This window comes from Hypanus sabinus, chromosome 13 (assembly GCF_030144855.1).
Source record: "Hypanus sabinus isolate sHypSab1 chromosome 13, sHypSab1.hap1, whole genome shotgun sequence".
In the NCBI taxonomy this organism is placed as follows: Eukaryota; Metazoa; Chordata; class Chondrichthyes; order Myliobatiformes; family Dasyatidae; genus Hypanus; species Hypanus sabinus.
In genome coordinates, this window is record NC_082718.1 from 105,590,717 (window position 1) to 105,618,267 (window position 27,551).

General features: G+C 38.9%; 1 protein-coding gene across 1 annotated transcript in view; it reads right to left on the bottom strand.

Annotated features, from left to right (window-relative positions):
* The window catches only part of unc119.1 (unc-119 homolog 1), a 50,337-nt gene that overhangs the window by 12,819 nt on the left and 9,967 nt on the right, over window positions 1–27,551 (bottom strand). The window contains exons 2-3 of the mRNA XM_059988348.1: window positions 15,355–15,468; window positions 11,967–12,075 (exon numbers count right to left, since the gene is read on the bottom strand). Coding sequence (XP_059844331.1) covers window positions 11,967–12,075; window positions 15,355–15,468 — 223 coding nt within the window. The remainder of the gene's footprint in view (window positions 1–11,966; window positions 12,076–15,354; window positions 15,469–27,551) is intronic.

Consider the following 27,551-nt stretch of genomic DNA (forward strand, 5'->3'; position numbering starts at 1 on the left):
CATGTGGCAGTGCTCCTTGTAGATGTGCTCAATGGTGGGAGGGTTTTGCCTGTGACGGACAGGCACTTTTTTAGACTTTTCCATTTTTGTTTCCATACCAGACTATGATGCAACCTGTCAGGATACACTTCACTATGCATCTATGGAAGTGTTTCCAAGTTTTAGATGACAGGTTGAATCTGTGAAAACTTCTAAGGAAGTAGAGGTGCTGTCACACTTTCTTTGTGACATCACTTACCTACTGGTCCCAAGACACCTCCTCTGAAATTTAAAGTTTCTTACCGCTTCCGCGTCCAATCCCCTAATAAGGACTGGCTCATGTACTTCTGGCTTCTTCCTTTTATAGTCAATAATCAACTCTTTGGATTTGCTGACTGAGTGAGGTTCATGTTGTGGCAACACTCACCCAGGTAATCAATCTCACTCCTGTATACCAATTCATCACTACCTTCAAATCAACCAACAACAGTGGTGTCATCAGTAAACTTAAATATGGCATTGGAGCTGCACTTAGCCACACAGTCCATCAGTATAAAGCGAGTAGAGCAGAGACTAAACACACTGCTTTGTGTTGCTCGTGCCGATGGTGACTGTGGAGGAGATGTTATTGCCCATCATTCTGACTGGGGCTTGCAAGTGAAGAAATTGAGGATCCAATTGTACAGAGTGGTGCCACTTAAGTCCTGGAGCTTAGTGATTAGTTTTGAGTGAAGACCACATTGAATGCTGATCAATAAAGAACTTCCTGATATATGCACTTTCGTTGGCCAGGTATTCCAAGTCCCAATGAAACCAAGAACCCAAGGTTGGCAGAATATGTAGATAAAATGCATTTTGATAAAAGGAATGAGAATAAAGTTGATTTCAACTGAAATGGTACAGTTCAAAAGAGCACTAGGAGGGTTCTGAGACATCAAGCAAAGAACTGAACAATATAGCACAGAACAAATCCTTCAGCTCACTATGTTGTGCTAAGTTTTTAAACTACTCTAAGATCATTCCAGTATTTCCCTCCCTCATTGCCCTCCATTTTTCTTTCACTCATGTGTCTATCAAAAGAGTCTCTTAAAATGTACCCTGATGTATCTGCCTCTACCAGCACCCTAGCAATGCATTCCATGCATCTACCAGCCTCTGTTTAAAAAAAAGCTCAGAAATCCTCCCTATACTTTCTGCTAATTAGCTTAAAATTATTCCCTCTTAAATTAGCCAATTCTACCCTGGAACAAGTCACCTCCTATTCTCCTTCCCTTCAAAGAGAAAAGCTCTACATCACTCAGTCTTTTCTCACAAGAGATGCTCTCTAATCCAGGCAGCATCCGGGAAAAACTTCTCTGCACTCTCTCTATAGTTCGACATTCTTAAGACCAGGTGACCAGAATTGAACACAATGTACTAAGTGTGGTCAAACCAAAGTTTTACTGAGCTGCAACATTGCCTTGTGGCTGTTGAACTCAATACTAATGAAGGCCAACACATTATAAACCTCTTTACCACCCTATCATCCTGCCCAGCAACTTTGAGGGATCTACGGACTTGGACCCTGAGATCTCACTGTTCCTCCACACTGCCATTAACTCTGTATTCTGCTTTCAAGTTTGACCTTCCAAAATGTATTATTTCACACTTTTGCACATCGAACTTCAACTGCCACCTCTTAGCCCAGCTGTGCATCCTACCAATGCCCACTGCAACCCCCAACAACCTTCTACACTATTCACACCATCAATCTTTGTCTCATCTGCAGATTAACTAACACAGCCCTCCACTTCTTCAACTAATTTATGAAAATCACAAAGAACAGATCCTTGCAGACCACTGGTTACCAACCACCAGGCAGAGTATACTTGATCTACAACCACCTTTTTCTTTCTGTGGGCAAGCCAATTCTCAATCCATGATATAATGATGAACTAATAATGAATCAGGGTACAGGAAGATAGACAGCTTAGTTAACATGGTGTCATGACAGCAACTTTTCTCTCAATACTAACAAAACAAAGGAGCTGGTCATTGACTTTGGGAAGGGGGCAGTGCGCACACTCCTGTTACCTCAACAGTGCTGAGATTAAAAGAGTTTGTTTCCCTTGAATGAACATCACCAATAGCCTGCCATGGTTCCAATCATACAGACACTATGGCCAAAAGAGGGGACCAGTGTGTTTATTTCCTCAGAAGGCTAAAGAAGTTTAGCATGTCCACTTGGAATCTCATCAGTTTTTATAGATGCACTTATACAAAGCATCCTATCCTTTTCATTATGGCTTGGTATGGCAACGCTCTGCCTGAGACCACAAGCAGACAACGTAATCTCTTTCCAATATTTTTATTAGTTTCTACATAGAAGAAAGAATACAGTACAATAAAGTATATATAAAAAGTCAAAAAAAATTTAAAAACTACCAATTACATTATATCTGTTCATAACAACAATCTCATTACCCCGTATTCATGTAAGTTAATCAATAGTTATATTGAAATATACTAATTTATTACAAAATCTAACCCCTACCAAGACTGAAACTGTTTATTAAGGAGAAAAGGTAAAATACCTTCTCATATAATAAAAATTGATAATAGCCAACATCTGAATTTAAACGACGAGTTGAAGGCTTTGAAAATAATTCAGAAAGGGTCCCCACAATGTTTGAAAGTCTTGACGAGATTCAGAAATTGATCAACGAATCTTCTCTAAATCTAAACATGACATAACTTCACATAACCATTGAGCACGAGTAGGAGGAAAAACATCTTTCCATTTAAACAAAAGCACCCGCCTAGCTATGTGAGCTAAAGGCCCAACATAATCAAGACCTCACCCACCCCAGACTTCCTTTTCTTCCCCCCAACCCACTGGGCAGAAGATACAAAAGCTTGAAAGCACATACCGACAGGTTCAAGGGCAGTTTCTATCTTGCTGTTATAAGACTACTGAATGCTCCCCTAGAACGATAAGATGGGCTTTTACCTCACAATCTAGTTTGTTATGGATTTAGTTTATTGTCTGCCTACACTTTTTCTGTAACTATAACAGCATTCTGTTATTGATTTCTCTTGTACTTTCTCAAGGTACTGATGTGATTGAATGATCTGCAAGGTCAGCATGCAAAACAAAGTTTTTTGCTGTATCTCAATAGATGTGACAAATTACCAATAATCAATTCAGTTTTAATTGTTGGTAACAAAACACGGGTATGCTAATCTTTTGATAAACTATTAGCTCATATTCTAAGAAGGCCTGAAATGCTGCCATCAATGTTCTAGGCATAGTAATCTACAAAACTGAACACTACCTGAAGCTGTATTCTGGAATTAATTGATCAGGGACAAAGTGCTTTAACTCATGTAGGAAGAGGGCAGCATAGGAATAGCCCTTTGCCCATGATACCTGTGCCAGCCATGATGCCAAACTAAACTAATTCCAACTTTCTACACATGATCCATATCCCTCCATTAATTTCCTGTTTGTGTACCTTTCCAAATGCTTTGTAAAGGCCACCATCATTTCTGATTCCACCACCACTGCTGCAGTTTATTGCAGGTATCTATTACTGTGTAAGAAAAACTTGCCTAGTACATCTTTAAACTTTCTATCAACTTAAAGCTACATCTTGTAGCAAGTGAAATTTCTACCCTGGGAAAGACTGTCAGCCCTACATATGCCTCCTAAAATTTTATAAACTTCTATAAGGTCACCTCCAATACAACAGAGAACAATCGATGTTTGCCCAACCTGTAGAGTCAGTGTCATAAAGCACTACAGCACAGAAACATGGTCTTTGGCCCATCTAGTCCATGCCGAATGATTATTCTGCTTAGTTCCATCAAAACTGAATCTGGATCATAGCCCTCCATATCCCTTCCATCAATCTATCTAACCAAACCTCTCTTAAATGCTGAAATCAAACCTGCATCAATCACTTCTGCTGGCAGACCATTCTACACTCTCAGCACCCTCTGAGTAAAGATGTTCCCCTTGAACATTTCACCTTTCACTTTTAACCTATAACTTCTTGTTCTACTCTCACCCAACCTCAGTGGGAAAAGTTTTTTTTTTTAAACACAGACTCTGCTTATTTGTAAACACTTGCAATCAGAAACTAATATCTGTTTAAAGTAATGCCCTGATATGACTACGTGCTACTTGAGGCTGACTTCTAGCAAATTCAACATACGAGGGAACAGGCAAGAGGGAGAAACATACCGGAACTCAACCTTACTAGTCTACTTATCACAGATGCACCTTTCCACAAAAGGATCAGTGGAAGTGACCACCAAATGATTCTCATCGAGACAAGATACCTTCTTCACCATGAAAATACCCTTGATTCCACAGAATCTTGAAATCTAGTGCACACAAAATGCTGGAGAACTGACTCATAGCTAATGCTTTTTAATACAGGCAACAACCCAATGAACCTATTCAGCACCGTTTCCAAAGCCTCCACATCCTTCCTGCAACGCCCTGATCAGGACGGAATACAATACTCCAAATGCAACCTAGCCGAGGTTTTATGCAACTGCAATGCAACTTCCTGACTCATACTTTTATATTCAGTGCCCTGACTGATGAAGTATGCTATTCAACAACTTCAATGCATTATCTACATGTGTTGTCAATTTCAAGCAGCTATGGACCTGGACGCCAAGATCCCTCTGTACATCAATGTCTTCCATTTATACAGTAGATTCTACTTCATTGGGCCATTAGTTAAACTGGGGGAGCTGCTTATTTGGCAAAACTCAAAAGCTAATCAAGAAAATAGCCAGGATTCCCTTTACTTATATGGGACACTCTGCTGCTTAATTGGCAAACAGTTTCTAACATGTGTCAATTGAGTATGCTTGTTGTGTTATCTATTTGGGCCAATGGACACCGATTCAAAAAGCAGTGAAGACCTGGGAGGATGCAATCATCGAGAACATTGTATCAAACACCAAGGCAGAAAATATGAAGACAAAGGAAGTGATTAAGATGACACATCTGAACTTGAACTAGTGACGACAAAGGATGCCAGGAAACTTATTACTGGACTATGACACTGCTTCATGCAGGAAGGCAATGAAGGTAGACCATTATTTGCATTAGGTGCCTGTGCTGATTTTGTTCATTTACAGGAAATCAAAAGAACATAGTGGTGTACACTAGATGAATTCCTCTGTTGATAACTATTAGACACAGATACATAGTTTTATAATACTGCAGTAGTAATGGTAGTGTTCTAATTTGCATAACTAAATGAAATACAGAACAATTTGTTACTCAGTTAAATGGTAGTTTGTCTTTTTTTTATATACTTTTTAAAAAACTATTTCCATGAAACTTCAGCTAATTGGGGCTGGCACTTAATTGGGCCAAAATGTACTGGTCCTGATGTGTTACAATTAACCGGAAACCACCGCATAAATAGTGGCTTTGTAGAAATCATGCAGTTTAGGACACAGTAGAATTGTTGAGAGCCACACCCCCTCAGCAACCCCTGACATAACCCAACCCGATCACACTTCCCCATTCACAACTCCACCAATCTTTCAAAGTCACACTTCCCCATTCACAACTCCACCAATCTTTCAAAGTACTTAATTAGCTATTCGTTGTAATAGTTAGCTATTCGTTGTAATTATTTAATAGTTATTTAAATAACTATTGGCCATTGAACATAATAAAGATTTCTATTTTGGAAGAGAAGAGATTCATTTGGAAGGAAGAATGGAGAAAGACTTTGTAAATTAAATTACACAATTCTACAAAAGTTTTAGGAAAAGGGATGGCATTCACACAAATCAAATCCAGCAGAAACATTGATTGGCTTAAATGCATATGAAAACCTTAATTTCACTCATGAAGACATGCAGTACAAAAGCCAGGAAAGATTAAAATTGCATCAGGCATAGGCTGGCCTCACACAGAACACTGTGACTGGTTTTCAGGAAGAATATCAGACGTTTGAGCACACTAAAGTTATGTGGAAAGACTGAAGCTAGGATTGTCCTCAAAATAGGGAGGCAGGGTAAAGAGGTGGCCAAAATGGCAAGAAGTTTTAACATTTTAAAAAAGAAAATTTTCACAAGAAATGAAGATAAATGGCAAAAAAGCACAGACAAAAAAGAAGAAATCCTTTTATCATTTCTGAGGATCTGCCCTGGGTCCAGCATGTAACTACCATTACAAAGACAGCACAGCAGTAGATTTGGCATGTCATGTAAAACTTTGATAAACTATAGATGGACGGTGGTAAGTATACTGACTGGTTATATCACAGCCTGGTATGGTAACACTAATACCCTTGAATGGAAAAGCCTACAAAATGTAGTGGACACCACACAGTCCATCCCAAGTAAAGCACTGACCATCACTGAGTCCATCTGCAAGGAACACTGTCACAGGAAAGCAGCATCAGTCATCAAGGACCCCATCCATCTAGGCCATGCTCCTTTCTCTCCGCTGCTATCAGGGAGATGGAACAATAGCCAATGTCCTATATGACAGTTTCAGGAACAGTTATTACCCACTAATGATTAGACTGTTGAACCAACATGGATAACTTCACTCACCTTAACACTGAGCTGATTCCACAACCATGGATTCACTTCAAGGACTCTACAACTCATGTTCTTAATATTTATTACTTATTTATTAGTATTTTTCTGTATTTGCAGTTTATTCTCATTTACTTATCGATTGTTTGCCCATCTTTGTTGTGTGATTTGTTTTCATTGATTCTATTGTTTCTTTGTATTTACTATGAATGCCCCTGGGAGTTGTCTATCCCAGCATGTGAATACAAATTGAGTGGAGATGACCAATGGAAGGCCCAACGGTCAAAAAGGCAGACTCTGCAAGCGTCGTGGTACGCATAGTGGATCATCCACTGTACCTAGTCCCATCTCCAGCCATCTAAACTCTTGTCTTGCCACTGGAACCAAATGGGAATTGGGAAGAAAGAGTGAGGCTGATGCTGTACAACTCTCCTTCACTTAAATCCAAATCAAGCTCTAGTCATCAGCGCTGGACTTTGGGGTGAGAGGTCTGGAGTTCGAATCCGGCCGGCTCCTATGCACGCCCTCCATCCGTGCTGGGTTAACATAAGAGATAGGAGCAGGAGTAGGCCAATCTGCCCCTCAAGCCTGCTCCGCCATTCAACAAGATCTTGGCTGATCCAATCTTAACTCTAGTTATCACCGAATCCCACAAGGCAACAGTGCCAACCAACAGGGCACCATGCCGCCCATTTTATTTTATTATTCATCCCACCCAAACCCATGAGATCACCTGAGGAAAAAAAAACGATTTGCCAATTGAGGAGAAAAAATCTGGAAAATTCCTCTCCGACCCATCCAGGTTATCGAAAACTGGCCCAGGAGATCACATGGCTGATCTAAACCTAGCCTCATGTCCACTTACCTGCTCGCTCACCATATCCCCTAATGCCATTTTTATCCAGGAAAATGTCTATCTCCGTTTTGAATTTATTGAGTGTAGTACCTTCCACAGCTCTCTGGGGCAGTAAATTCCACAGCCCCACTACCCTCTGAGTGAAGAAATTTCTCCTCAGCTCAGTCCTGGAACGGCATCCCCTTATTTTAAGATTATGCCCCCTAGACCTAGTTTCACCCATCATTGGGAACATTCTCCCCGCATCCACCCGATCAAGCCCCTTCATAATCTTATATGTTTCAATAAGATCGCCTCTCTTTCTTCAGAACTCCAATGAGTAGAGTCCCAATCTACTCAACCTCTCATCATACATCAACCCACCCATCCCCGGAATTAACCTAGTGAACCTTCTCTGCACTGCCTCGAGAGCCAGTATGTCCTTTCTTAAATATGGACACCAGAACTGCACGCAGTACTCCAGGTGTGGTCTCACCAATACCCGGTACAACTGCAGTAAGACTTCCCTGTTCTTATACTCCATCCCCCTAGCAATAAAAGCCAGCATTCCATTGGCCTTCTTGACCACCTGCTGCACTTGCATACTAACTTTTTGTGTTTCCTGCACAGAAGCACTTTACAGTTTCTCTCCATTTAAATAATAACTTGCTCTATTATTTTTCCTGCCAAAGTGCAAGACCTCACACTTGTCAGTATTATATTTCATCTGCCAAATGTCTGCCTATCTATGTCCCCCTGCAGGGTTTCAATGTCCTCCGCACTCATTACACTCCCTCCCATCTTTGTGTCATCAGCAAACTTCGATACGTTGCACTTATTCCCTTTCTCCAAATCATTAATATAGATTGTAAAGAGTTGGGGTCACCACTAGTCACCAACTGCCAGTCTGAGAATAAACCATTTGTTTTCTGTTAGAAAGCCAATCCTCCACCCAGGCCAGAATATTACCCCCAATCCCATGATTTTCTACTTTAAGTATTAATCTTTGGTGTGGTACCTTGTCAAATGCCTTTTGGAAGTCCAAATACACCACATTCACTGGTTCCCCTTTATCTACCCTATATGGTATGCCCTCAAAGTACTCCAACAAATTTGTCAAACATGACTTCCCTTTTGTAAAGCCATGCTGACTTTGTCCTATTAAGCTATGTTTATCCAAATGCCCTGTTACTGTTTCCTTAATTATTGATTCCGACATTTTGCCAACCACAGATGTTAGGCTAACTGGCCTATAATTCCCAGCCTTCTGTCTATTGCCCTTTTTAAATAAAGGAGTTACATTAGCATTTTTCCAATCTGCCGAGTCCAGCAAGTTTTGAAAAATTATCACTAATGCATCCACAATCCCGACCGCCACTTCCCTTAAGACCCTAGGATGCAAGCCATCCGGTCCAGGGGATTTATCCACCTTCAGTCCCATTAATTTATCAAGTACCATTTCCTTGGTGATTTGAATCGTAGTTAGCTTCTCTCCCCCTAGAGCCCCCTGTTTATCCAGTGTTGGGATATTTTGAGTGTCCTCTACTGTAAAAACTGATAGAAAATATTTGTTCAGCGTTTCCACCATCTCCATGTCCCCTACCATTAATTTCCCAGTCTCATCTTCTAGGGGACCAACATTTACTTTAGCCACCTTTTTTCTTTTTATGTAACTATAAAAACTCTTACTATCTGCTTTTATGTTTTTCGCCAATTTACTTTCATAATCTATCTTCCCCTTCTTAATCAATCTTTTTGTTATTTGCTGCTGATCTTTAAAAGCTTCTTGATCTTCAATCTTCCCACTAGATTTAGCTACCTTATATAACTTTCTTTTTAGTCGTATACTTTGCTTTATTTCTTTACTTAGCCACGGATAACTATTTTTTCTTTTACACCCTTTTTTCTTCAGTGGAATATATTTTTCTTGATAGTTGTAAAATAACTCCTTAAATATACACCACTGATCAAGTACCAATCTACCCTTTAATCTATTTTCCCAATCCATCTTAAGCAATTCCGCTCTCATACCATCATAGTCTCCTTTATTTGAGCGTCGAGCTAGCAACTCAACTTCGTAAAAAGTACTAATGGTGTCGAGGTCTTCATTGATGATGATGGACGAACCTTTAATTAATGCCCCATAAGACAACAAATCTCAGGGCAGTAGATAACATGTATGTAGTTTGATAATAAATTTACTTTGAACTTTGAAAAGTATTCATGTACCCATTTGTCGTGAATAGAATGTACTTATTGATCAGATGAGTGAAACAATCTCAATAGTAACTTCAAAGAAATGGAACTGGATATGTAAATTAAAAAATGGGGAAAAAAATAACTGCATGGCCATGGAACAGAAGTAGAAAAGTGCAATAAATTAGACGGTTCTTTTCAAAGTGATGGTTCAAAATGCCAACTATCTCCCTTCTATGCGATATGGATCTACAGTGCCAATTTACTTCCATTGATCTGGATAGAAACAACTTGCTGAGACAAAATGTTAAAATGATTCTGCAGTGTAATTTTAATAACTGGAAGCTGTATTGTATAGTTTTAGACACAGTTTAAGGAAGTGAGGAAACCAGGGTACAATCAAAAAATGTTGAGTTAATTTCTTTACAGTATTTCATAGATTTATACGTAATGGTTCTGATGGGCTCCTACTCTACCTGGTTGGATTATCTAATGGCAAAGTGTTGCCCATACTAACTGCCAGAGAGTTCACTTCAGCTATCCTGACAGCAGTCCACATCCCAATTCAGAAAAATATGAATATATTTTCCCTTCTCCCCTCCCCCATCAGGCAGAAGAAACATAATCCTGAAAGCATGTACCTCCAGGCTCAAGGACAGCTTCTACTTTGCATATGCAACCATTTTTGAAAGATACATTAAGAGAACAGTTAATATGCAGAATCCTGGGCTTCAGAAGAGGTAATGACAACAGAATTATTCTGATATTCTTCACAACTAGAATATTACTTCCAGTTTATGATGGAAATGAAGGTACTCAAGGGTGATGAGTAGATCACTGTGAAGGCTCCAAGGATGAAGAATTTCAGCTTTCAAGATTGGTTGGAGATACTGGGACTATCATCTTTGGAGGAAGGTATGTTGAGGGGAAATTTGACTGAAATGCATAAAATCATACCAAGCTTGGATAAAATTGACAGAATGAATGGTGCAAGAATTGGGCAAGATTCATGCAGGAAAGCAAGTAATAACTTTTCAAAACAGTTGTATTGACCAAGAATTCATCACCTACAGAATGGATTGAAGTAATGATGATTAATAAGTTGGGAATTAAAATGGATAAACAGGAGGTAAACAAGCTCACAGTGCTACAGGAACAGAGTGGGGGCATGAGACCAGTTTGACAGATTGGCAGACAGCAAGCCATTGACTTGGCGGACTCTACAACCTACATTGACCTCATGACTTGTGTCCAATTATTATGCAAGTATTTGTAAATGGAACTGAATACATAGTCATCAGTAAATATCCTTATGATAGCCCTTATGATGGAGCAAAGGTTGCTGATGAAGCAAGTGGCTGGTGCTGGAATACTACCTAAGATTCAGCAACAATAATGTCTGCAAGTAAAATGACTGGCTTCAACAACAATATTTTCCTTTTCTTGTGTTTAATGTTTTCCTTTGTTCTAGCTATTACCCCTACAACTGGAGCACTTTCTCTCTATCCAAATTCACTTAAAATTTACTGTGGTCTTGCATGTCGCACTGTTAAGTACTGCTTTGATATCAAGAGCAGACATACACCTGGAATTCAATTCTTTGGCTTAATTTTGGAGAAGACTGTTAAGAGCCCTGTTGTATATGTAGTCCTGAGTGGAACCTAAATTGAATGTTCTAATACTTCTTCACTTTATGACTATATTGAAACAACTTCAAAAAAGCATAGCTAAATCTGGAGTGCAAAATTTCAGCATTACAACTGTTGTTGCTAGAATCCCTAACTCTTAATGTGCTAACTACAATCAGCCGCTCCATTGATTTTAAAGGACTGAAGACACCTGCAAATACATTTACACTATGTGGCTGGACTATAAAACTTTGTTGTAATTGACTGCTTGTTAGATAGTTCAGACTTGTTTGTAACTTGCTTTAGCATACCTTTTAAGTTTACGGTGTAGCTTTATCTGTACAGTACTTCATTTTCAGTTTCTTCTGCTTTGTATAGTGTATTACTGTATCTACTTTTGTACACTGTGTATACAACTCCTCATTAAAGCTGATCCCCAGATCCAAGGATGACAGCAGGATGATAGTTCCACTCAGCACTTACAGGTACCCTCAGACAGAACTGTGAGGTTGTCTCTTCTGCCAATTCTGCCTTGTTCAGATAAATCTACAAGCGATACATAGGTGAGGATTGGATGAAATATGATTTATCGTCTTGGCATTTGTTGTAGACCAAGAATGGAAAAGAAATGTTACACAAGAAAGTGGTAGACATCTTCCCTCATCACTGATAGTATCAGGCTGTAAGCAGATCAAATACTATGCATACTCTACAGGTAATTCTAACCGAATATTAAAGGAGCAGAAAGAAAAATAAATTGAACTTACGTTGCACCAACTGTTCTCAGCCTCAAGAAGGCAGGAGTGAATTGGTAACGAACAAACCTTCCAGAACTGGAATCCATTCTCCCGTTCTCATCATCGTCGTCTTCTAACTCTGAAGATGTAAATTTAACAATTCAACATTTAAAGATCTACAGACACCCTACTGCACATTATGAAAAATCTGATAAACTGAATAATTCTGAATTGTGATAGTTGTCATTTATGGTTTGTGAAGTATCTTATGCTGTTTCGCTGTGATACAAGGATGCCCATCCATAGTTGTAATGAACAAAGATAAAAATTTCCATGTGCTACTTTTAAAAAGTCAATGGATTATCTATTAATTGGCAACTAGAATTGGCATAAGGTAGAAATGGTGCTCTGTCATAACTTGTACAATGAAGGGTCCACATCACTGCAAGTCAACCAATGTGTGAGTCAGTCAAGGAACATTCCGCTAGATCAGGGGTTTCCAATCTGGGATCCACAGATCCCTCGGTTAATGGTAGGGATCCATGGCATAAAAGAGGTTGGGAACTTCTGATCTAGATGAAATCTAACCTCTGTACCCTATCAGGAGTTAATATATTTACTGAATTTAGTTTCATAATTGTCACAGGAGAAACAAAACATGTGCTTTTCTATCAATTTTCTAAGATTAGTTTTGCACATGTCAAAACCTCTCCATTGTCAATATGTTATTGTTTATTGCGTATTTACACCTTGCCACTTGAAAGCACAATATTTGAGAAGGGTGGTAATGAGATAGAAAAAAATCAACCATGCCTTCAACAGAAAATTATGCACATTCACTTCAACAGGACACAGTAAGAACAATTCCCGCCACCACCTCTTATAATTAAAACAAAATGAGGATTGAAGCAAACAGTAATACCTACAGGAAAGCATCCTCATCTCTGGATGAAATTAGCTTGTTCAGAACAAAATGAGCATTGAACATGTTGCTTCTGAGGTGTTCCAGTTACTTAATGAGGATTTAAAAAAAAAATCAAAATGAACAACTTCAATGCTTTTAAGTAAATATCAATTAGAGGGACGATTTGTTTTCTTTTAGTTTGCAAACAATGCAAGATTACTCTCACAACAAGCCTCAGTGTAAAAATGCCTCAAAAATCAAATTATAATCACATTCTAATTGAGACACTTTCCTTCTAGAAATATATAATCCACTTTGTAATGATCCTTCCAGACATTAGGAGCAGGAATTAATATAGACTGTGTAGCCAACTGAATCGGTTCCAAAATTGCCAGTTCAAGGTGGAGTTGATGGCTGTTCACAATACAACTTCCCTACCCTCTCCCCAAATTGAAGTTTCAGGTCAACAAATTTTCATCACACCTTAAATCTATGCCATCTAGTTTTAAAGCCCACCCCTCCCCCACATTGGGGTAAAAGGCAGAAACAAACCACTCTTTCTATGCCCTTCATGATTTTCTCTATCTTTATATGGTCATCTTCAGCCTCCCCTGCTCCAGGGAGAAAAGCCCCTGCTAATACTGTTGTTCCTCAAACACCAGTCCTCCAGTCCTGGCAAAATTTTCGCACATCTTTTCTGCACCCTTTTCAACTCAAATGACATCCTTCCTATAGCTAGGAGACCAGAACTACACAGAATACTCTGTGGACTCTCACCAATGCCTCCTAAGATAATGCCCCAAACCATGTACTCAATGCCCATTGTTACAGCAAATTCCTTCTTTATCAACTTAACTATAGGTGTTGCTCCAAATCATGAATCTCCTTATTAAACAGCGCTCTCTACAGCCCTGCCATTAACTGTCTAACACAAAAAGTTAGCAAGCAAGCTGCTTATGAAATTAAGACAAATGGCATATGGTCCTTTATTGCTTGGTTGCAGGAATTTAAAAGAGAAGATTTGTTGCATTGAACATTTTGGTGAGGACACACCTAGAATAGTGTGCACCTATTTTGACCATAAGACCATAAGTAGAATTAGGCCATTCGGCTCATTGAGTCTGCTCCGCTATTCAATCAGATTTATTATCCCTCTCAGCCCTATCTTTTGCCTTCTCTATGTAAGCTTCAACGCCTTTCCTAATCAAGAATCTATCAATGTCTGCTTTAAATATACCCATGACTTGGCCTCCATACTTGTCTGTGGCAATGAATTACACAAATTAATCATTTTCTGGCTAAAGGAATTCCTCATCTCTGTTCTAAAGGAACGTCATTATATCCTAAGTTTGTGCCCCTAGGTCCTACTCCCCTACTAATGGAAACATCCTCTCCATTTCCACTTGCTGATCTCCTATTTTTAAAATAAGGGTAAACTAGCATTAGGGGCAATCCAGAATACATTTCCAATCTGCTGGAATCTTCCAAGAATATAGGAAATTAGAAAAGGTAATACAACAAGTGCATGCAATATTCTTGCAGTTACCCCTTGTAGAGACCCCAGAATGCAGCTATGAAATCCAGGTTTTAAAATTACTGTGAACCCAAGAATAAACATAAAATGCTGGAAAGCTCAGAGGTGACTTTATAGATAGAAACAGGGTAAACAAGTGATATTTAGAACTGGAAAAATTTAAAAAATGATCAATTTTTACGGAGAGGGAATGGGAAGAACAAAGGTAATGACTACGTGAAGGTAGAGACCGAAATAAATAACATAAGTTGGTGTTAATTGACATCAAGTAATTATTTATGGAAGCTGATCAATATGGAAATGAAAAAAAACACTGGGACTACTGATATTAGCATGTGTAGATCCTTTCTCTTTACCCACTTGCTTGGTTTCACACTCTTGTCCCTCCCTTTTTATTGATCGAAGGTTTCAGGATTCAAAGAGATCTAAGGGAACAGGGACTACTTCAGCTAAATGGTCATTGGTTAAGTTTCAACTCATGCTTGGATCTTGAAATTTAAAAATACCTTGTTATTACAGGCTACTAATAAAAATAATTAGATGTCTCATAGTCCAGGGAAGAAATGGAAAAATAAATCGAAGCATTTTTGAAACTAATAAAAAGATAGATTGGACATACTAAAAGATAAGTGCACTGAAGGAAACAAACCTTCATGACGTGAAGTGATTATATTTACAAATATATAAAGATCCAAAATTCAGAGCAAATATTGTAGCAATAAGATTGCCCTAGATTTGCAAGCAGCTTCAATTTTTCACAACCAACCTGATTAATTAGAACATTAAAACTTTCAGAGATTTCGCTCACTCTACACAAAAGTATAACATACATAAAAAAAAGGTGGAACTAACAAAAAACGAATTAACTACTGAAACACTGTCTAGAACTAGCCATAGACTCAAATAAAGTTTTATCTAAGAAAACCATCAACAACCTCTCAGCTTTAAAGACTTTAGGAGCATTACCAGTGGCTACTTACCAGAGGATGGTGGCTTGGCAATTTCAAACAAAACCGTCCCAGTTTCCATATCGCGAATCTTAAACCGTGTGAAGTCAATGTTGTATACATTATCTTCAGGCTTACACAAGTAGGCTAGAAAACAAGTAATGTTGTTTTGAGGCTCGACTGATATAGCAACAAAATTACTTAAACTTATTAGCACAAATGAAAGGTACAAGATATTCTTTTTAAAAACTTAGCCCAGTGATTTAGTGAAAATGACTTTGATCAAGCCATCATGCAATTCAAAACCTTGGCCAAGCTGGTAGTATATTAAAAAGCAAGTAAGAGCTTTGTGCAAATGATGAGAACTATTTTTGTTGCACAATTAAGTTTTCTCAAATTACCTTTGAGGTTGCAAGCCCCAAATATATAGACCTCTTTAAAAAAGGAATTATTATATTTTATGGAGTGGCAGGTACAGATTAAAAGCAAATCAGTGATATTATGCATGCTATCTTTTTTTACAATGGTGTAGCTCTGAACACACATCTTGTTCCAGTTACGCAGAATTACAAGTCTGTAGCTGGAATACTATGTTCCGGGCTGATCTCTCAATACAAGCAAAGAAACAATTACACTTTGGCAACTTTAAATTCCTCAGCATTATCATTTCTGAGCATCTGTCCTGGGTCCAGCATGTAAGTGTCATTACAAAGAAGGCACAACAGCACCTCTACTTTCTTAGGAGTTTGCGAAGATTCGGCATGTCATCTAAAACTTTGGCAAATTTCGAAAGATGTGAAGTGGAGAGTATATTGACTGGTTGCATCACAGCCTGGTATGGAAGCACCCTTGAACGGAAAAGCCAAAGAAAAAGCAGTGAATACTGCCCAGTCCATCATAGATAAAGCCCTCCCCATCATTGAGCATATCTAAAGGAACACTATTACAGGAAAGCAGCATCCATCAAGGGCCTCACTGTTCATGCCATACTCTCTTCGCACTACTGCCAGAGGTGGTACAAGAGCCTCAGGACCTACAATACCAGGTTCAGGAATAGTTATTACATGTCATCCATCAGGCTCTTGAACCAGAGCAGATAATTTCACTCACCCCAACACTGAGCTGATTCTAAGGCCTATGGACTCACTTTCAAGAACTCTTCATCTCATGTCCTCTATGTTCATTGCTTGTTGTTATTTGTTGTTATTATTATGTGATACTTGTTTTGCATTTGTTCAATTTGTTGTCTTTTGCACATGTGTTTTCCATCATGTTGGATGTGATTTATTGCGTTTCTTGTACTTATTGTGAATTCCCGGAAGAAAAGTTATCTCAGGGTTGTATATAGTGGCAGACATACTTCGATAATGAATTTTCTTTGAACTTTGATCCAGTAAAGGTTCAGATTGATTCAGTGGCATGTCAGTTATAACAAATAGGGAGCAGTTGAGCAGAAAGAGCTTGCACACGAGTTTAGAAGAAAGAAATTACAAAATATGAGGCTAAATAGGTTTGATGGAGTGAAGATTATTTCCCTGGTTGCAATAATCTAGGTCTAGAGGCATGGTATTAGAATTAATGATAGGTCTTTTAGGACAGCAGAGAGATTTCCTTACTCAGGGATTGGTGAATCACTGAAATTTTTCTACACTGTAAGGCTCTGAAATTGCAGGCATTGTGTTCACTTCCAAGCAGAGTTTTCTAGACATCAAGGGAATTGAGATATACAAGTGCGCAACAAGATAATGCTCAAATACATCAATCATTATCCTAATGACTGGCAGTGTAAGCTCAAAGAGCTATAGGACCTACTCTTGATCCAACTGCTTAAGTTCTAGCTGGTTGGCCATTCTTCAGAAAGATTTTTTTCAGACAGCGTGTACTGAATTTTTAGAATTTTCCAACTAGCAGGAATACGGAGGCTCCATCATCAAATATATGCAAGACAGAGTTGACAGAATTTGAAATATTAAGAGAATATAGGGTTTAATGCAGTAATATTAGTAATAAAGCAATAATTAGAAAGGGCATGAAGGCTAAATAAACTATTTTTGGCAACTACTTTTCATCTCCTTAATTTCCAGTAATTGGCGAGGTACCTCCTTAGCAGCTGGATTCTTTTAGGAGCACACATTTTCTGGCAAAGTGTCACTGTGTGCTATCTCCTTGGAAGAGTTCAGCTGCAATTTTTTTTGTTGTGCAAACTAACGTTTCCAAAATTCCAAGGAAAAGCATGATACTGGTGACTTCAGTAGAAGAGATATTCCAACACAGTGGCGCTAAGGTGAAGGACTAGCTATAACCTTAATGAGTGCCCAAGCAGGCATAAGAGGCCTAATGGTCCACTCCTGGTTCTACTTTCAGCTTTGTAAAAACCTTAATAAAAACCTTAATAAAATACAGCATGTTGCAGCCAGTGCAGGTCAAGCAGAGTTTATGAGGAACGACAGAATTAATGTCTCAGTGCGACATCCTTTCATCATTACTAAAAAAATGTAGATGTAATGAATTTTAAGATGAAACTAAAGGGAGCAGAGGAAAGAAGAATGGTATAGTGGAGGGCAGGAGAGGGCAAGTAATAAAAGGGATGATGGTGCAAGGCAAAAAAGAGCAATTGTCAATAAGAAAACTGAAAACTGAAAACTAACTGATCACATGATCCAATGAGCTAGATAATTGGATATAAAATTGGCTTGGTGGGATAAATCAACAGGTGGCATTGGAGAGTTTTTTTTTCAGATTAGAAGCCTGTGACTAACAGTACTGCTAAAAACGGTACTGGGTCCACTGTTGCTTGCTAAATGTATAAACAATTGGGATGAGAATGTCGTTGGTATGGCAACTTTGTGGATGACATCAAAATTAGCAGTGCAGTGGACAACGAAGAAACTTATTGCAATAGGATCTAGATCAACTGGGAAGGTACGCCATGGAATAGTTAATGGAGTTTTAACATAAACTGTTGCAAGACAAGATTTGCAAAGTAAATGGCAGAGTCCTAGAGAACAGAGAGAACTTGAGATTCAAATGCATTGTTCCCTGAAAGTGGTGACAGTTTGAAACCAGCTTTGGCATTCTTGCTTTCATCAGTCCAGACAATGAGTACATGAGTTGGGATGTTGTGTTATAATTTTACAAGACATTGACAAGTACTGTGAACATTTCTGGTTCCCAAGCTATGGGGATGATCTTATTTAGCTGGAAGTGGAGCAGAGAGAGAAAAGAAATCACAAGGATGTTTCCAGACCTGAAAGGCTTGAGTTACGAGGACATATTAAGAAGGCTGGCGTACCCACCACCCCCAACCCCCTTGGAGTGAAGAATTCTGAAGGGTGACCTTATTTAAGTATATAAAATCATAAGGGACATAGAAGGTGAATGGTTACAGTCTTTTTTCCTGGATAGAAAGTCAAAAATTAGAGGGCAGAGATTTAAGGTGAGAAGCAAAAATTTTATAAAGGGGCATGGGAGACCAACTTTTCCAGAGGAAATAAGATGAAGTGGCAGTGATAGTACAATTACAATGTTTAAAACACACTTAGGAGTATCTGGAAAGAAAAGATTCAAAAGTGGCCAAATAGAACCAGCTCAGGTAGGTAACTTGGACAAGTTAGACTGAAGGGGCTGCTTTCATGCTTTACATAATTCTATTACCTTCTTTTTAATGACAAATGTAGAAAGGAAACTTTGCCATTGATAATATTAAGAAAAATAAATCAGTACCAACAAGAAGCACTCCACCATAGTATTTTTAACCCAAAGGCTTTAAAACAGACAATGTGGCCTCTGAATCATCTCTGGTATTGGATAATTTTTGAATGTGTATATAAGACAGATTTGAAAAAGTAATACACAAAATGCTGAAGGAACTCAGCAGGTCAGGCAGTGTCAGTGGAAAGGAATATAAAGCCAATGTTTCAGGCCAAGACCCTTCATGTGAGTTCCTCTAGCATTTTGGATTTCTGATAATAACATCTATTCCTGGTAGAGTATAACAAACAATCAACACATCAACAGTTTCCACAGATTCTATAGATATTAAGCATTTCTTGCACAACTGATTTCATTGTACTGTACAATCTCAAGAAGGTGGCATCCATCATTAAAGTCCTTCACCAAAACTTGCCCTCTTCTCATTGCTACAATCAAGGAGAAGCTGCAAGAGCCTGCAGACCCACACACAATATTTTAAGAACAGCTTCTTCGCCTCCGTCATCAGATTTCTGCTCAGTCTATGAACTCTACCTTGTTATTTATCTTTACACTATTTATTTGTAACTAATTTTATGTCCTCCACTAGTGCTGTAAAACAAGACTTTACAACATTGCCAATAACAAAGTTGAAATAGAAAATACTGTGCATCTCAGAGTCCTCGCATCCATCAGCACTGATTTGCCCTCTTTCAAAGCTGTCATGATCCATTGTCCCAATTCTTCCTCCAAAAAGTCAGTGCTTGAGGACTTTTCTCCTTCCTTTCAAATGTCTAAAGCTCACACCCTTCAATTCTTAATTCTAATGCAGTCTACATCCTCACCCCACCCCCATCTTTCAGACCTATTCGTGCTGTTTTCAGCATCTCTTCCAATCTTCTCTCTGATATCCATTGGATAAGGCCAATGTAGGCTTTATCCCCTACAACCCCATGTCAATGAACCCTGATTCTGATGCAATATGGAGCTTTTCTGCTGAACATTGACGGCTCATCCACTGAGATCATTAAGAGCACCAAATTTCTTGGTGTTCACCTGGCAAAAAATCTCACCTGGTCCCTCAACACCAGCTCCATAGCCAAGAAAGCCCAGCAGTGTCTCTACTTTCTGCAAAAACTGAGAAAAGTCCATCTCCCACCCACCATCCTCACCACATTCCACAAAGGATGTATCGAGAGCATCCTAAGCAGCTACATCACTGCCTGGTTCGGGAATTGCACCGTCTCAGATCGCAGGACCCTGCAAGGTTAGTGAGGTCAGCTGAGAAGCTCATTGGGGTCTCTCTTCCCACTATTACAGACATTGATACCACATGCTGCACACACAAAGCTAACAGCATTGTGAAAGACCCCATGCACCCTTCACACAAACTCTTCTCCCTCCTGCCATCTGGCAAAAGGTACCAAAGCATTCGGACTCTCACAACCAGACTATGCAACAGTTTCTTCCCCCAAGCTATCAGAATCCTCAATAAGAGTCCAGACTGACATCTACATCATTTATTATTATATTGTAATTTGTCCTCTACTGTGCCTATTGTCTTGTTTATTAATTATTGTACTGCCCTGCACTGTTTCATGCATCTTATATGGTCCTGTGCAGGTCTGTAGTCTAGTGTAGTTTTTATGTTATTTTACATGGTCTAGTGTAGCCTTGTGCTGTCTCACATAGTCTAGTGTAGTTTTGTGTTGTTTCATGCAGCACCAGGGTCCTGGAGGAACATTGTTGCGATTTTACTGTGTACTGTACCAGCAGTTCATGGTCAAATGACAACAAACTTGACTTGACTTGCTTTTGTCTTGTGTTTATTTCCTCCAAAAGAAATCTTTATGTCTCTTCCTCCTGAATTCAGATTTCTGAAAATACCCAAATCTTTTCTCTTGGATCCTTTTAACATCTTCTGGTATTGTTGCTGCAAATACTGTGAGAATGAAATTCCCAATCTAATTCACCTGTCTCTGAGCATTTAACACTCTGCTCACCAATGATCAACACCAACATTATTTCAAACTAGAGGAAAAGTCTGTTTTTTTTTTGGGTAAACTAGCAGAGGCTGAACAATAATTGTTTGAAACCTTATCATACCTCCCTTACAATAAGGATCCCATCAGAAAACATCAAACAGTGTTTCCCAGAATGTACCTAAGTTAATATCCTCTGGAGATCCAACTTGGGAACCTTAGCTCCTCAACAATACACAATTTCTATCTCCTCTCCAAAATTTAATAAAGACTATATTAACAGACAGAATTAGAATAAGATCTATTATCACTGACATATGCCATGAAATTTGTTGTTTTGCAGCAGCAGCATGTTACAAAAATGCTGTAGGTTATAATAGACAAATAAACAGTGAAAAGAAAGCAAAATAGTAAGGTAGTGTTCATGGACCGTTCAGAAATCTAATGGAGGAGGGGGAAACATTCCAAAATTGTTGAGTATCTCTCTTCAGGCTCCAGTACCAACTCTCTGATGGTAGTCGTAAGAAGAGGACATATCCCAGATGGTGAGAATCCTTTATGTTGGATGCTGCTTTCTTGAGGCATTGCCTTTTGAAGTAATCCTCGATGGTGGAGAGGCTTGTGCTGGCTGAGCATAAATACCTCTGTAGAATTTGTTTTCAATCCTGTGCATTGAAGCCTCCATATCAGGTAGTAATGGAACCAGTCAGAAAGCTCCCCTGGTCGTCCATAGAAATTTGCTTCAATCTTTGGTGACATACTATACCAAATCACCTCAATTTCCTAATGAAGTTTAGCTGGTAGTGTGCCAACTTCATGTTTTCATCAATATGTTGGGCCCAGAATAGAACCCCTCAGAAGCTGACACCCAGGAAAATGAATCTGCTCACCCTTTCCACTACAGACCTCTTGATGAGAATTGGTATACAATCTTCCAACCTTCCCTGTCTGAAGACCACAATCAGTTCCTCAAACTTACGTCGAGTGCAAAGTTTCTGTTACAATACCACTTAACTAGCCAATCGATTTCACTCCTGTATGCCCCCTCATCATCATCTGTGATTCTGCCAACAGTGGTGTCATTGGCAAATTTATAGATGGTGTTTGAGCATGCCCAACCACACAATCATGAGAGAGCAGAGCAGTGGGCTAAAGCTCACATCCTTGAAGTGTGCCTGTGTTAACTGCAAGGTTTATCACGGGCCTGGTTATGTTCCACAAAACAATTTCTTCCTTCATTTATTTTTTCTCTCTCTTCCTCCAGACTCTACCTACATTGCAAAAATTTCAACAGCTTCCTACACAGTAACAGTTACCTGGTCTCAATCAATCCACTTTCTCATGGATGTCCAGTCTCTTTTCCCTCCCACAAAGCCCTACATCACCTTCAAAATCCACTAACATCCCACATCCCAGTTTAATGGCATCTTCTCATAAAATAGCATAAGATCACCCCTTTACCACCTCATTTCCCACCATCTGGGGAATTAAAATGGCAAGGAAATAACCTGCACACTTTCCATTTTGTAGTTTGCTTATTCCAGTTGGTGTGCACCATATGATCTCCTATGCACAGGTGTAAGTGTGTTGCCATATGGGTGACTTTTGTACAAAATCCAAGACCAGTCAAGAACTGTGACCCTGACCTTTCAGTTATCCGTCACTATAATTGTCTACTTCATCCTGACTATGTTTGGTCTCTAGAGTTGAACCTGAGCATGAGAAATCCAAAGTTCAAAGTAAATTTATTATCAAAATACATACATGTCACCATATATAACCCTGAATTTTCTCATTTTTGTACAACCTGAAATTCATTTTCTTGCAGGTATGCTCAGTAAATCTAAGAACCATAAGAGAATCAATTAAAGACCACTTCCATCTGGACAAACAACCAATGTGCAAAAGATAACAAACTCTGCAAATACAAAAGAGAAAAATAATAATAACCCATACCCATTAATACATAAATTATTTTCTTAAAAATCCTGAAAAAGTGCCCGAATTTTTGACAGAAGGTAAAACGTATCTCTTACCTAAAGCAGAGATCACAAATGACCCATCAAAATATCATCTTACTACTCGTTTACAAACTATATATAAAAGTGTAAAATCATGCACCTCATAACTAATCTCCACTCACTTGGATAACTACAATATACTTGAAGAGCAGAAAGGATGCCGAAAGAGCAACTGATAATAGATTCTGTAACTCTAAACCAGGCCCAGCAGAAAATATTGCTGGAAATCCTGGAATATTTCTGCAAAATGTTGGAGGAGCTCACCAGGTCAGGAGTCATCAATGGAAATTAATAGATAGTCGACGTTTCAGGCCAAGACCCTTCTTCAGGACTAAGGTGGAAAGGAGAAAATGCCACAGTAAAAAGATGGGTGGGGGAGGGAGGGGAAAGAGGCTAGCTGGAAGGTGATAGGTAAAACCAGGTAAATGAGGAAGGTCAAGGGCAGGAAAAGGAAGAATCTCATAGGAGAGGACAAAAGACCAATGGAGAAAGGGAAGGAGGAGGGGACCCAAGTAAAGTATTAAGCAGGTAGGAAGAAGTAACAGGTCAGAATGGAGATTGGGGGTGGGGGGGGTAAATCTGTTTACCAGAAAGAGAAATTGTTATTCATATCATCAGATTGGGGGCTGTCCAGATGGAATATAGGGTGTTGCTCCTCCACCCTGAGGGCGGCCTCATTTTGGCACAAGAGGAGGCCACGGATCGACACATTAGAACGGAATGGGAATCAGAATTAAAATGTTCGGCCACTGAGAAGTCCCACTTGTGGCAGATGGTGTAGGGGCACTCAATGAAGTGGTCCCCCAATTTATGACGGGTCTCACCAATGCAGAGAAGGCTGCATCGGGAGCACGGGACACAACAGACAACCTCAGCAGATTTGCAAGTGAACTGCCTCATCTGGAAGGACTGCCTGGGACCCTAAATGGAAGTGAGGGAGGTGATATATGGGCAATTGTAGCACTTAGGCTGTTTGCAGGGATAAGTGCCAGGAGAGAGATTAGTGGGGAAGAACGAATAGACAAGGGAATTGTGGAGGGAGCGATCCCTGCAGAAAGCAGGGGAAGGAGAGTGGGGAGGTGGAGGTAAAGATATATTTAGAGGTAGGATCCCTCTGGAGATGGCAGAAGTTACAGAGGATAATGTATCAGATGCAGAGACTGATAAGGTGGTAAGAGCAAGAGGAACTCTTACTATAAGGCGGCAGGAAAATGGAGTGCAGGAGTGAGCGCGGATGTATGGGAAATGGAAGAGATGCAGGTGAGGGTAGCATCAATAATAGAGAGAAACCCCTTCTTTAAAGGAGGAGGACATCTCTGGTGTCCTGGAATAGAAAGCATGTCCTGAGAACAAGTGCAGCAGAGGTGAAGAAACTGAGAAAAGGAAATAGCATATTTTTTAAACAGGAGTTGAGGTGAGAAGAGGTATAGCCAACATAATCATGGGAATCATTGGGCTTATAAAAGATGGTCAGCTGTCAGTTGACAGTTTGTCTCCAAAGATCGAGAAAAGTGAAGGAGGTATCAAAGATGGACCGTAAATTTAGAGGCATGGTGGAAGTCAGAGGCAATACTTATAAACACCCAATACTTGTGAAATTCCTACATCTGATGAAGTATTGGCTTAGTACAATCACTATCTATTAGTAATCAAAAATGAACATCTTATGAAAAACACTTTTTTCAAGACGACTCTCAAATTTGCTGAATCAGATGAAAATAGGGTATTGGATCAGAAACAACCAAATTATACCTTGAAACACCTATACATGGATAATTTGAAATGATACACTCCATTAGTAAAGCTAAAATAATTAACTCAAATAGTAGAACCATTTTCTAACAATACAAAGATGTACTTTGGATTTACAGAAGTGCAAAATGTTAAATATAAAGAAAGTGCAATAGAGCTAACAGAATATAAAACAGAGCAGCAGGATACGATAAAACTAATAGGTGAATATGAAACATTAGTATCTGAGATATCAACAAGCAAACAAAATAGATCATAGTGCAATAAAAGGAAAACGTAACAGAATTTATTTCAGGCTCAAGAAAATCTGCCAACAGATCTCAATAGTAAAAATATAACAAAGGCAATAAACACTTCCACTATGTCCATATTAACATATTCTTTTGACATAATTATCTTGGTCCAATCACGAAAACATACAAGGAAAAATAAAAATTGAAATGACAAATTTTGGGAAACACGACATACACTGAAACACACATAGATTAACACTACCCAAGACAATAAGAGGAAGAGGAATAACAGACATTCAAAATTTACACAACATTCAAATAAAAACTCCCAAGGATATTTTCATCAATGAAAACATGATTCAGCATTGTATGCGAGTGCATGCAATTCCAACAAGTTCAAGACATTAAACTTAAATGAGAGCACAACCCAGAAAATTGAAGAAATTATCACTACAAAAGAAAAAGTTAACCAATGGAAGAGAATGACCTTCTACGGAAGACACCCCTATGGTATGAGCAGACTAGATGTTAACAATGAAGCATTGAACACCTGGCTCAGAGTTAAGAGTCTGCTTCCCAGTAACAGTAGGATTCCTCGTGGCAATACAGGACCAGTTGGCTAACACAAAAAAAATCAAAAATGCATAATAAAGAACAAATTCAGACGATAAATACAGAAAATGCCAAGAGAAACCAGAAGTAATCCAACACGTTACAGGATCCTATAGCAGTTTAACTCAATTTGATTACTTACACAGGCACAATCAAGTGGCAAACATCATTCATCAAAATCTTGCTTTAAAATAGTCGGCCCTCCTTATCCGCGAGGGATTTGTTCTGGGATCCCTCACGGATACCAAAATTCACGGATGCTCAAGTCCCTTATTCAACCTGTCTCAGTGCGGCGGACATTAGGACACAGCGGCAGAGATCTGAATCCGCGGTGTTTCTGTTCACGAAAATAATCACTATAACGATTGAAAACCTATGGACTCACTTTCAAGGACTCTTCATCTAACATTCTTGATAATTATTGCTTACTTACTTTTTTTCTCCTTTTTTGTATTTACACAGTTTGTCTTTTGCACATTGGCTGTTTGTCTGTCCTGTTGGGAGTAGTCCTTCATTGATTCTACAGTGTTCCTTGGACATACTGTGCATGACCACAAGAAAACGAATCTCGGGGTTCTATATGGTGACCTATGTATTGTGATAATAAATTTACTCTGAATTTTTTTTTAAAGCCAAATGCATTAGAGACTTCCAGATCAATATCAGATTCAGCAATTACAGACAGTTAGCCACCTTAGTCATATATCTGACTTTTCAACATTCATTTTTACCTCTCCTCTGTACTTCCAGCACTTCAGATTTCATTCATCTATGTCTGGTTACACCTTCTCTGTTAACCCCTTTCAGCCATCATTTCTTTACTCAATCTTGCCTGTCTTCTACCCAAGCAGAAAACTTCCCCGTTGTTCTTTCCTCACCTTTTTCTCTGTAACTTAAAATGATTCTTTCCAACTTTTCTCAGTTCTGACTAGAGGTCAAAAACAGAAATGCTTCTACATTGCCTAAACATTTATTTCTAATCAAAGTAGTTTGGTTTTGAGCACTTACAATCCACTATTGCACATATCATTCAGTGGCCACTTTGTTGGGTATAGCAGTGGAAGTCATTGTGGTCCTCTGCTGCTATTGCCTATCCACTTCAAGATTTGACATGGGCATTCTGAGATGCTCTTCCACACACCATTGTTGTAACTTGTGTTTTTTTTGAGTTACTGATGTTTTCCTGTCAGCTTGAACTAGTCTGGCTATTCCCCTAACCACACCCACAAAAATGCCATCAGGCTACACCAAGCTCATCTTGTGCTTAACTGAAGTTGTTTGTAAATGACTGATTTTCTTATCTAATAAATTATCATGGCACTAATCCAGACTAATTAACATCAAAATGAATGACAACATAGGACACTCAACTTGAATTCTCACTTGCAACCTGGCAAGATTGCTGTGAGCTATTTGGAGTGACCTCAAGCACTGTTATCGCAAGGTTATATTTAGACAGAGAATCAAGGCTCAGCAGACAAAGAGGATTTCTGAAATCGCAATCATCATCAGGTTTTGTACAAATACATTACAGGTACTGGCTGGACCAAAAATTAAAGCTCCATGATTATTTCAGACACAAGGTTTTGCACACTCTTGAGCCAGGATTTCAGTGAAGATTTAGCATTAGTTTTCTCATTCCAGTTTCAAAATTAGTAAAAGAATGTACTACAACCCACCCTGCCCACCATGTAGCTGCAGTTTATGATTCTTAATCCCCAAATTTCATTAAGCTAAATATAGTAGTCAACATTGTGAGTCAGTATTTTATTAAACTGAGACTACAATGCAGTGCTTTGAAAACAGTAAGCAACTTTCCAAATGTAACACAATATTGCAAGTAGTGACACACATGATTATTTCAGAACTTGAATTTAAGTATAATTCCATCTTTATGAAATCTTCCCATGCTAAGCATATAAGCCCAGTAATGAAATAAT